Genomic DNA, 12,731 nt, shown 5'->3' with positions numbered 1-12,731 from the left:
AGAGGGGGCTTGATCGGATCGAGTCCAGAACCGACACGGTCCCAGACCTGTTCCGATATAGACCCCGATGCGTGGCTGTTTACGAGTCTCTTTGCAAGTCATAGCCGCTGTCAACATCCAAGTACAGAAACGGAACGAAACAAACAAGAGTAACTTGCGCCGATGACGTCACAATGCCACAATGTTACAATGTTGCGCGCACTTACTTTCCCAGTTCTTCGTAAAGCTGATACTCGTCCGTAAACCTGGTCGAGGTTACGATTGTAGCCATGTTGTGTGTGCGTGTAGGGAGGGGGGTCGATGCCTCTGCTGCTGCGGTTCAGGTTTCGGGAGGAGAATCTCATGTGTTCCAGTGAGAGAAAGAAGGGAGAGATACAGACGGAAAGAGACGAGGGGAGGGGCCGATCGGTGGGGGTGGAGAGAAAACAACGCGGGACAACGCGAGACTTCCTCGCAATCGGCAATGTCACGGGTAGAGTGACTGACTGAATGAAGTATGCGAGCCGAAATAGCTGGGTGTGTGCGGCGTCCCCTACATACAAAAATAGACAAAATTTTGAAGTGTGATCACAGTATTATGAGGTTTAAATGCAAGCACAATGTACAGAGAACAACTACTTTACTTGCAACGTTTCCATTAACTATTTGTCATTTTAAATGTCACTGTTTGCCTCTATAATAAATGTTAGACTTTTAATTTGACATTTGAAGTTGCCAATATTAATATAATATACTGCAATGTCAAATGTATATTGTAAAATGTAATATGTAATATTGTATTGATAAAAACCCTCTACTACCCTCAACTACCCATTAAAATCAAACAAAACTCGGATAATATGTATTATTATGAAAGAACACACAATTTCACACCACGATTGTTTTTAAATGTGGACTCAGCATGCTTCTTTCCTGCATTTAACATCATGATACCTAATGCACTTTCTTTTTCGCCGGCTGGCCATAATGGTCTTATAAATCTCCATTGCATGCTCGAAACTTTTTAAAAAGGCTTTGCTTGTCAGGTTGTCTCACCTTGTAAGTGCTTCTATTACTTTGCTCAAGGGACGGCGTGTTCTCTCACTGTCATGCCAGATTGCAAAGATGAAAGTCTGTTCTCCATTTAAAGTGTCAGGCATTAGAGTTTGTATCATGAAAACAAACCAAGAGAGGACAATTACATCAACGTAATAACATTTGTTATGGCCCGAAGATCCGTTCCTGTGATTGATTCCCGGGAAATCCTAGTAAAAGATATTGCAGTGATGCAACATTATTCAGCCCAGTGTCATGACTGGCATTCTAGCAATGTTCCTAGTCAGTTTAGTTTCTTTCATCCACAAAACAGCTATATTAGTAATGCAACGTGGTTTGTGCTGTCCAATAATCTGTAGTGTTTTATTGATATTCCTTAGTAAACGCTCTAATTATTAATCCCAAGTAATCCATAAATACAAGCAACCATTCATAATTGATGCAGTTGTACTATTCATCTTAAATATTCAGCACTTTCCCCCATTAGTCCCTGAACATAAATTTAGCTTAGTCCATCTGAATGTCTCTTTCAAAAAGCCCATATGCAAAAGTAACTATATTCTGATGAGCAAACATGCTTACTTTTTATTTCTTTGTTGGCATATTTGCATATTTAACACACATTAAACTCGCTGTCAGCTAATATAGCTTGGCACCTGCTTACACACTTGCATTACTGCACAGCTATCGCATGTGGAGAACATCCAAATGCTTAACTTGAACATGAACAGCTGATGGAACATGCAAAACTCAAAAAACTACTTAAAACCCATCTCTTCTGTGAATACTTGACTGTCAAATGAAAAGAAAAATACTAACCCTCTCTCTTCTCTCAACAGGTAGTGGGCTAGCTTTTGTTGAAACTAGTTACTTTGTATTAGCACCTATTGTAGGCTACTATTGCTTTTCTTTTGACATATCGCGTATTGCTCCCTGAACTCTATGTAAGTCGCTTTGGATAAAAGTATCTGCTAAATGACTAAATGTAAATGTATATAATCATGCATGCATATCAGAATATGTCTGACATCACTGCGGATATTTAACCAATGACATCATTATCATCACAGTCAGATCTCAAAACAAATGAACGAACACATGGAAATAAGATGAGGCTTATTCCATCTCCAAATACAGTAGCTATCCAAAACACCCACGTGCTGACAGTTTACAGTTACTCGTTTACTTATAAAACTACAGAAGTGATTCAAACAATACTGTTTGCAGCTTCAAATCCACTGCAGTTGTTCTGCTTATTTAGACTTTACACCGGCAGCCAAATGAAGTAAACTCTGGACAATTCATGCTGCAAGACATAGCACTCTGTTCAGAGACCCATAAATTAGTCATCAATCAATATAGATCAATGGGCTTATTTTCACCAGGCTGGAATTAGGAGCACAGGGTTCAGCTCTAGTCTGGAAGATGGAGAGAAAGATCTAAACACATGGACAAACAGGTTAGGTATGTGCCATTCACAGTATTAATAAAGAATACTAGATAAACAGTTTGTGGCAGCTCAATGAAACATTCAACGATTCGAAGCACTACGCTGGCTGATACAGGCTTTTTGCCGAAGGAGATAGGGTATTCACGAAACGAGTTCTGTGGAGCAGTTTGTCCGTTCAGGGCTTATAGAAACAACATTGAGAATTCCATATAAAGGGTGTATGTCGATAGAAATAGCTCATTTTACAAACATAACGCTTCGCTATGTAAGGTCTTTATACACCTCTGAAGACATTCAATAGATCCTCCAAAAAAAGTACACATTGGACCTTTAAAGGGCTAGTCACGTGATATTACAAACATGCACATACTTTTATTACGGAATTCTCAAGAATATCGACTAGTTATTTGACTTAAATTGTCCATTTGTTCGGCATTGCAGGTAAGAGTGTGTGAGAGATTGAAAGTGACAGAAAGAGATGTTACCAGGTTGAAAATGCACATGACAGAGTTTTTTCCAACTGTTAATGTCACTGGCACTTATTTTCTGACTTGTCATTGGGGAGGACGCGGCTGATGTCATCAGTCATTCTTGATGCGATGCTGTCAGCGTCTCCACATGGTGCCTGCAGGAACACTTTCACTCCTGCACGTACACTTGCGAGCGCCGGGCACACCCGTAGCATGAAGTGCAGTCTGTTTATTATACGCTTAGTGTCACAGGTTCCTCCCTGTCGTGACTGATCTTGCATCAGTGGCTATCAGTGACGGACGGATGTGTCAGCCAGGCTGATCAATTGGCCGATATCTGTTCGTTTTAAGCATCGTCTGATAACTGCGTCTGGCCAATTAACAGATGTGATAGAGTACGTTTAGAAGTTTCATGGTGTGTTAAATAGACAATGCACGTTTTGTTTTAGATCATTTAGTAAATATCTCAAATATCATCTACTGTCCACACACAAGAGGACACAGAATAGATAGAAATAGCCCTTCTAAGCTAATAAAAATATACCGCTTCATTATGTAAGGTCATTATACACCTCTAAGGACATGGTTGTGTTTCTTTAATTGCATTTCTGTCAAAAGATCCTCCAAAAATTGCTCAGAGCACTTTAATGTTGTCCAATCAGCATCCAGAACCGGAACCATCCTTTTAATAAAGTTACTAAAATCAATAAGGTATGTGCCATTTTGTCATTTGCACATCTTGGTATATTTCATAACGCGATCATTCTCAGTATAACTTCATATGTAATAAATAAACTGTTCCTCAGAGAGCTTCGTGTATAGATTTGCTTATCGATTAATGCATTTTGTAACCTTATCCGGAGCCTTGTAATATAGATCAAACATGCCCTTGAATACACCCACAATGACTCGCAGTGTTCTTTAAGTGGTGTTTTTAACATTTTATTGACCAGAGCCTTTAAGTGACGGCGGTTGTGTACATCAGAGGAATTCAGCGGGCCGGGTGTATGAGGACGGAGCATTGCAGGATAGAGTTAGCTCCAGTGTTAGCGAGCACAGGCCTGTGGGAAGGTGTCCAGAGGTTCTCCCACAGTGTTTATGTAACAGAGCACACTTCAGTTTTTGTTAGCATCTTCCCCCTCAATGCTCCCAACTGACCTGTTTTACACAGTACACCAATAAGAGAGAGGTGAAATAAAACCAGCAGTGAAAGCTACGACAGAAAGATTGCGGTTAATACTGAGCTCGGGAGAGATAAGAGCGAAAGCTTGAAAATGAGACAGAGCGAGAGAGAGATGGAGAGAGAGAGAGAGAGAGAGAGAGAGAGGAGGCGAGGGAAGAGAGCAATAAAAAGAGATATTGCTGATGTGTTGACAGAGCAACTGGATTATGAAATCCAGTGTGTGACTATGGTAACTTTTGATATCGTGTAGTATAAAGTGTATACTGTCTACTTTTTACGAAAGTGCCATTCCAAACACTTTTGTGTAAATATATTCAACAAAATAATATTTAAAGCAGCAATATGGAGATTTTAGTGGCATCTAGGGATGAGCTTGGGATTTGCTACCAACGGCTCACTCCACCTCTCCCTTTCGAAGCACGAAGGGGGCTGACACAGGACAAACACGTCGTCACCGTTTTGCTTCCTTACCAAAGGAGATATCGTATTAAGGAAACGCTCTGTAGAGCAGTATGTCCATTAAGGGCTACTGTAGAAACAACATGGCGAATTCCACGGGGACCCGCTGTATATGTAGATAGAAATAGCTCCTTCTTAGGTAATAAAACATAACGCTTTATTATGTGAGGTCTTTATACACATTATACAGACATAGTTATGTATATTACATTGCATATCTGTCAATAGATCCTTCAAAGAATTACAAATTGGACCTGTTCCATTCCAACAGACCCATTCATTCTACATAAACATACTGCACATCACAGCCACATCACAAGTGGTACGGCGGTATGCAACAGTTAATGCCTGTGTGTGTTCCGAGATCAGCTCAATAAGTGCCGACAAGCAGGACTGTTCTACAAACAGAACACACGAAGAGCCACTGTAGGTTTGGCCACGGTAACCGTACCACACACACCTCTTCTGCTCTGAATTATTTAAGCGAGAAATGGAAAGAGTCTTCCTGGACAGAATGAAATGTGTCGGGAGATGAAGGGAGAAAGAGAATATGATGGAGGGCAGTGCACGTTAGATGCTGAAATGAAAGGCATAAAGGAGACAAACGCAGAAAGGCCGAATCGAATGCAATATTTGTCTGCTCTCCGGAGAGCCGTCTCTCGTTCACAGGGCACATTGGACTGTGATTCCCGCATTGTTATGCTACCGTCTCCGGCTGTTGTGATGAGATGTGACTGTACTTCCAGGAGATCTTTGTATAGCCTCTAGACGATAAATGCCTATTTCTTTATTTGTTAATAAGAGCACAGGGCTTTAAAATGTATGTCAGCGTCTGGAAAGTCATTATTTGGATTTGCATTGGTTTGCACAAGGGGTGTGTGCTTGCTTGAAGGAATAAAGCTCAAAAGCCCTTTATGTTTAAACCTGTGTAGCTGATGTAAGTAAGTGTGTGTGTTGTAATATGAGGGTTTAGTGTCACAGAGTTTACCATGTTTTACTGTATTGTTTTCATTAAAGTCTTTTCATTGTGTTTATTTAACGTAAGCTGGGTGTGTGTTACTCGTTTCTCTTCTGTGAAAAGACAAACTTTCATGTGAATATTCAGTGGGAAGTTGCGTTCGGTGCTATTTGATTGGTTAATATTGATGTTAGAGGTAGCCAATTGGTAAATATATTTACTTGACTGAATAAACCTGTGTGTGAAGACAGTCATTAGTAAGTAAATCTTTGTTCGTATTGACTTTGAGGGCCCCTGGGTTTTTTGTGTCAATATTTTGTGTTCATTTTGAAATTGGCAAACGTGTGTGAATGAATGAAAATGTAAGGGACTAAATGTTTTGACAGTAATATGTGAATAATGCATGAAGATGCAGACAGTGGTGTACACTTAACTGCAAAATAACTGCACTGCTCATGTCATGTTGTGTGTGTTTGTGTGTGTGTGATCTGTGTGGGTCGATGGGCTGCAGTTCTGATGGTACATGACAGTTCAAATTCCTTTCGTACACCCACAGAGAATCCAAAGAGGCATCCTCCGTCTCTGTGTGCATATTTATTAAAGATTACAATATGAAACACATGAATCAAGAAATAATAATATTTCATGAATAGTGTGTATAATATTGTCTCAGTGGTGCATAGATCATGGGTTCAGACATGCACATCTATTGCTATTGCATAAATATAAATTTGAACATTACAATTCAGGTTCCAAGGTAATGGAAAGGCCTGACAATTATATATGAGATAGTTGCTGTCTCTCTCTCTTTTTCTTCTGCAGTACACAAATTAAGATATTTCAAAGAAAGGTGGTAACCGAACCCATTAATTTCTATTGTATGGAGGCAAAACCAATGCAAGTCAATGGCTGCCGTCACTGTTCAGTTACCAACAGTCTTGAAAATATCTTCGTTTGTGTTCTGCAGAAGAAAGAAAGCCATACAGCTTTAAAATGACAAGAGGGTGAGTAAATGATGACAGAGTTATATATTTTGGGGTGTACTATCCCTTTAAATACACAGTATTCACTGGATGACTGCAGCACACAATGTTGCCTCACATCAGATCTTCTATATCGTAATTCTGTGCTCTAATCAGACTCTGGAGTGGCTTGTAGATCGGACACAGTCAGCACTTCTTCTCATCTCCTCTAACTGCTTCAGAGTTTCACTAGAAAAATCCAGTGGGTTGAACAAACTCTATTGCTCACAGGAGATATTAAAAGGGTTATATCATGATCATTTTGATTCTCCCTGGAGTATATAGCCTACGTATAACGTTAACATCAGCAAGATTCTTCTTTTGTTTCACAGAATAAAGAAACTCATAAAGTAAGGGTAGGAATAGATTAGGATTTGCAATAAATGATTTGTACGTATATCATTTTGGCTAACAAAGACACAAATATCTAAACTGAAGAGAACACAATGCACACTCTTATTTCAGCAGGTGAAGAAAATGTGATTTCTCACAACATGAGCCACTTTAGAGGACAGATGGAAGTAAACAGTGTTCGAAGGGCACGCTGAAGTGTTATTGGTCTAAATAAATGCTCCATTTTCCATCACCTTGAAACAATGATCAACTATCAACTGGAAATTCAAGAAGCGACAAGAAAGACAACATGAGATCGGAATCGACCCTATTTGCTTTCTTAACAAATCTCCCTGGTCTATTATCGTGCACGATGCATCTGTCACTCGAAATGTTGGGGCCATCTTATGTAGAAATGAAACCGCTTTATCTAAGAAATCATTAATTCATGAATAAATATATCGTTCCCCGGTTGCCAATGCAAATATAGACAATCTGTTATTAAAAAAAATAACAACATTTTATCCAACTTGCAGTGCACTGAATGAAAAATCAACTCTTAGGATTTGCTTAATTCTTGTGTTAATTTACTAGTGAAATTTAGCGGCATCTAGCGGTGAGCTCGCAAATTGCAACCACTCGAAGCTACGGTGACTTACGCAGAACTAAAATGACGTCACGTTTCCGCTCCTCTTCCGAAGTAGATTTCGCACAGTTATAAAATCCTTAAAAAACGATGTGCAAAAGTAATTTACCAATGACATGTCAATAACAATGTCATAATGCGCTACCAGGTGAGTTATATAGGAATCATACAATACACTTAATTCAGCCATTATTTTTCACTTTATTCTTAAATATGTTCACCTTCTCATATTGTATGCATATTTCAATAAGTCAAAACACCCAGCCAGGTTATGGAGTATGTACTTTAAAGTGTGAGTCTCTGAGCCCTGAGCTGTTTGGTGCCCTTGACAGATAACCGGCCGAGAGCAAAGCCAGCATCCGGAGCGTGAGCGCAAACGGGCCGATGACAATATGGGTCAAGCCCAAGCACGCCTGCTCCGGGGTAGAGACGCCCCTTTAAAAACGGACTCCGGATCAGTTCATGTTTCGCTTCCACCGTGCACAGTGCATCAGAACTGATCTCAGGTCAGCCAGAGATGACGCTGGGAGCTGCACTCCAGGGTTCTCCTCGGCGGCGCTGAACGCGGTGATGGACGAGTCAGGGGACCGAGGGAGTGCGAAGCGAAGGTGTGCAGCATCTCTCTCTCTCTCTCTCCCTCTCCTCTGTGTTGTTAGCAAAAACTCTATCTATAGCGCACCTCTCTGACCCTATTGGATGACAATGCAATTTGTTTCTTAACTTTTCAGCGTTTGTTTGTCATAAGCACAAGAAGCAGGTAAAGTGTGTCATTTTTATGACATTATAGGTTTATAAAGACTTGACATCACCCATAAAAAATGTTATGCATTATAATAAATTGTTAATATTACAAAGACGCAAAAAAGTTCCTTTAAATGAGCAGATGTAAGATCCACTAAAACAGGACATGGGGGGGGGCATATTGAGTGGCCCTCCTCCATTTTAAACAGAAATCATCAAATTATTCATCCGTATTAGTGGAAGTAAAAACACTCTACACCGATGCCCAGTATAAATGTCAATTCTATAAAATGTTACTTTGTTCTGGAGCACTAGTTTATAAATAATATTTACAAATTATGAATATCAGAGGCAATGTGACCGGATGCACAATGTGTCTGAGCGCGAGTGAATAAAGATTGCAAATTGCAGACCCTCTGGGTCAACGCGTGCCACTTGAGCAAGAGCGCCGACCGGAAGAACAACTTTCATTCCTTGGCTGGATAAAGATAGATATGAAAGAAAATGTGCCGGCTTACTTTGGAATCAGGGTTGTCTCTCACACACTTACACAAATGATCGTATGTATATGCGCAGCTGTGACCCATTTAGCTGACAAGTGATGATGCTGGGGAAGGCAGGTGGTCATCCTGTTGGGTGGGGAAATCTGTCCTTACATACGGATGCACAGACACGCATGCAGATGGTGCACGGACCGTGCCTTCATTTCGTCCTGCGTGAACTAACTAGTTGAAGAGGTCTAAAATGAGGACAGGAGGATGTGATGTTTCTGTGCGAATGCTCCTTTATTTGGATGGGGTATGACGAAAAGAGGCCATGAGAGGCCGTTTCTCAAAGTCTGTACTTCTTGTGGGCTTGTGAAACATCCTCAGTAGCAGCACGAGTACTGTTCCAATTCAAAGTTCACATCTAGGCCCTGTTCCAAATGGCGCACTCCGGTCTTGTTGACCCCCCCTGAGTCCACACTTGGTGATGTCAGGAAGTGCAGACCTGTAGGGCACTAGGCACGAGTCCACAAGCATTTTGGGACTTGAGGACATAACGCCGGATAGAGCAAGCGGTGCTTTCTGATCACTCTCGCCGTACTTTGTTGACGCTGATCGGTCTGCGCGGTGCCGCGTGAAGTCGACCAGACTTGTTGTCCCATAGTTATTATTTGAGACAGAAGCTGCCGGTTTATAGTTATTATTATTATTATTATGGCTTAAAAGTTGTTTATTCTTGAATAGCTGGCTTAAGAGAAAATAAATTAGCAAAAATTGTGAATAAATAACGAATTTATTCATTTGGCATTTTATCAAAACATCATGTTTAGGTATGACTCCTCCCTTCCGTTCTCTGATTGGGCGCTCGCAGTGATTCCTGGGTAAGTCACTTTAGTGGAGTCTTCATCAAAGCGGGCTTCGCTTAATACCCCATGGAGGGTACAAAGGAGTAGCTCGCGAGCAGACTTCTGAGACAAATGGGACATCTACGGACTTGGCGAGCACGCGCAATTTAAGTCCACGAGACCGCAAGTGCACATGCAGTGCGCCATTTAGGACAGGGCCCTAGACAAGAACGGATAAAATCCCCAGATGTATCCTTAATCCGCCCCTTTTATCCAAATTATCGAGGATGCATTGGGAGGTGACTTGTGTGAACGAGACTATATTTCCCGACATGCATTGCGCAGAAGTAAATCAGCTTAATGCTTATAATATAAATATTAGGGTTATTTTTGTCACAAAATGTAGTTTTATTAGTTGTTTAGGCGAGAATGTGTGCATATCTGCAGCGGTTAAACATGATATATAATTAATTAATTTTAGGTTTTATATTATATTACAGGCAATCTTTGGTATTATAAATTTAATATTTTGCACACAAAAACGACAGGAAGAACTGTTGTGTTTTGTCATATTATTTCATTTCATTTAAACTGCATCCTCCTGAGTCTGAGCTTGCCAAGTCCGATCTAGCAACGACACACGTCCGTTCTTTGCATTCTTGGACGGCCAGTGTTTGTGCGAGACAGTGACACAAGAGGAGCGACACCTGCTGGACAAACAGTGTAGATGCTTTCTTGAATCTATTAAAACAGTCGTTTCAGAAGAGAAAAAGGCCCAAATCTGTTGCAAGCTAAATAATGTGTGTAAAATGTTATTCTATGGTATAGCATTCATATATATTTTGAATGGGATTAGTGGAATAGATAAACGTGTTTATTAGAAGGGAGTGTTGCAATACTTTTGTCCATACAGTATCCATTTCATTCTCTTTTTTTCTGCCATGCCGCTAGAAATTTGCAATGCATAATACAATTATGAGTTTGCATTTATACAATTTTGGAGTCATCCTTAACCTTTCATTTCAACTCTGTCTAAACAACGTTCAAGATGTTGTCATTTACTCCGTTGTATACGTATATACAACCTGTAGTTAAATGTTCTCCGGTCACTCTCTATAAAGTTTTTTTTTGAAAACAATACATAAAATTAAGGTGAATTAAAATAAAACCAAATATCAAAACAGCGAAAAATAAGTAAACTACTGTTTTTAATCAACAAACTCCCAAGACAGTCATAAGATGACCTAAAACTATTTAAAATAAGAAATTTTATAATAATTTCATAATTGGTTATTTTATAATGAACATACTTTCATACTTTCTACTTATACCAAGCTTTGGAATATTTTATTGAGAACTTGTGGGTGTGGCTTGTGATTCATACGTCTAAATAAATGCCACAGTACTACAGTAGGATATACATTATACAGATGTATTTCATTCAGCAGGATCTGTAAGCAGACAGACGAGATAACACACACAGCTCTATCAGAAGGAGAGTCCACCGGGAGAGACACTAAACAGCAGTGGATTTAGAGAGACAGAGAGACAGAGAGAGAGAGAGAGAGAGAGAGAGAGAGAGAGAGAGAGAGAGAGAGAGAGAGAGAGAGAGAGAGAGAGAGAGAGAGAGAGAGGGTGGCAGGGGCCTTGTTAAAGCTAAATGTCTGATGGGGTTGCAACTGATCTCACAGCAGGTGTCAAAGGCCTGATTTGCCCCACACAAACAGGGAAGTCTCTGTGAGCCACAGTCTCCACGGACTTACTCTCCATTACATCACATATCCAGCAGAAGTCTAATTGGACAATATGCACAAGTTACAACCTATGAGATTTTTAACTGTGTCGGGTGAAAAAAGTGGGAATATAAGGCGAGTGTATTCATGTGATGGCAGAAAATGATCGCAATGGGCATTAATGCATGACGTCTTTTCAAAGTAATGCGTTGTTTAATGTCACTCTGAAAAGTTATAGCTTAAGCCACACAATAGGATGTACTCTTCATATCCATAGTTCAAGTTTAATATTTAGAGGTTTAATATCCATTAATACCTAATGTTTGCCTAGATGCTGCTTAAAACAGCACATGCCGTGGATGCTACATCTGACTTAATAAACACCCCCTTAATACGACCATCACATCCCCTGAAGTACAGATCATTCCGTTACATAATGCAGCTTAAGGTTTATTTTGAGCCAGTCTGATGCCGCGACAGGGCATGTGTTTTGAAGCGAGATCGAGTTTAGAGATCAAACATTTCAACTCATTGAAAACAAATCAAAGCCATTTCAATTAGGCCACTTAGACTGTTATTTAAAAGCTGAATGTGTGTTTAGATTTCTGCAAGGCTTAACCAATACAGATCTTCAGTCACATACAATTTGTGGTGCTCATTCATGCACTTATTAAAGGGACAGGTCACCCAAAATGTTTTTGCTTCAATTATGCCCTCACTCCAAACATCTATGACTTTCTTTTTTTCTGCAGAACACAAACAAATCGATTTAATGAATGTTGGTAACCAAACAACACATCCTTTGAATTGCAGTGTTTTTTGTCTGTGAATGGGTACCAACATTCTTCAAAATACCTTCTTTTGTGTTCTGCAAAAGAAAGAAAGTTAAAAAGTTTGAAATGACAAGAAGGTGAATAACGTGACATAATGAGTCATTTTGGGTGAACTATCACTTTAAACTGAATTTGTAGGACGGCAAGAGTCAACAGTAAGTTATATAGGTATTTATTTGCAGTCAGGTGGCATGGAACAGGAAGACAACTCTAAAACACACCGATGAAAACATGGGTTTGATTTCAAACACAAAAATAAAGACACAAACTCCAATTCTGATCCCTCCGTTCCAAAGGGAACTTCACTAGGATATGCCGTTAAATACACAAGCACACCCCTTTATATAAAAGAGCTTTGATATGGAAATATATTTCATAATCCCTTTCGATGACTAAGATGAGGTTATAAAAGAATCACTGGGGTCTTGAAAAAGGTTTTAAAGAAAGAAGCAATGAGTGTCGTTCAAAAGAACTGTTCTTTATCCCACACAAACACGTGTGTTCCCGTTCATGTAAAAGATTGAAAGCACACTAACTG

General features: G+C 39.8%; 1 protein-coding gene across 13 annotated transcripts in view; it reads right to left on the bottom strand.

The window, feature by feature from the left end:
• The window catches only part of camk2g1 (calcium/calmodulin-dependent protein kinase (CaM kinase) II gamma 1), a 64,002-nt gene extending 63,599 nt beyond the window's left edge, over positions 1-403 (bottom strand). For 10 of the 13 annotated variants that reach the window (XM_079475844.1, XM_079475836.1, XM_079475843.1 and 7 more), the window contains exon 1: positions 207-387. In XM_079475844.1, coding sequence (XP_079331970.1) covers positions 207-271 — 65 coding nt within the window. In that variant the 5' untranslated portion in view covers positions 272-387. Of the gene's footprint in view, positions 1-206 lie in introns of all 13 variants that reach the window. The other 3 variants (XM_079475847.1, XM_079475845.1, XM_079475846.1) reach the window with 2 other exon arrangements.
• Between the last annotated feature and the right edge of the window lie 12,328 nt (positions 404-12,731).

This window comes from Barbatula barbatula (assembly GCF_947034865.1).
Source record: "Barbatula barbatula genome assembly, chromosome: 16".
Classification (NCBI taxonomy): Eukaryota; Metazoa; Chordata; class Actinopteri; order Cypriniformes; family Nemacheilidae; genus Barbatula; species Barbatula barbatula.
This window is presented reverse-complemented; position numbering and strand designations above follow the sequence as displayed.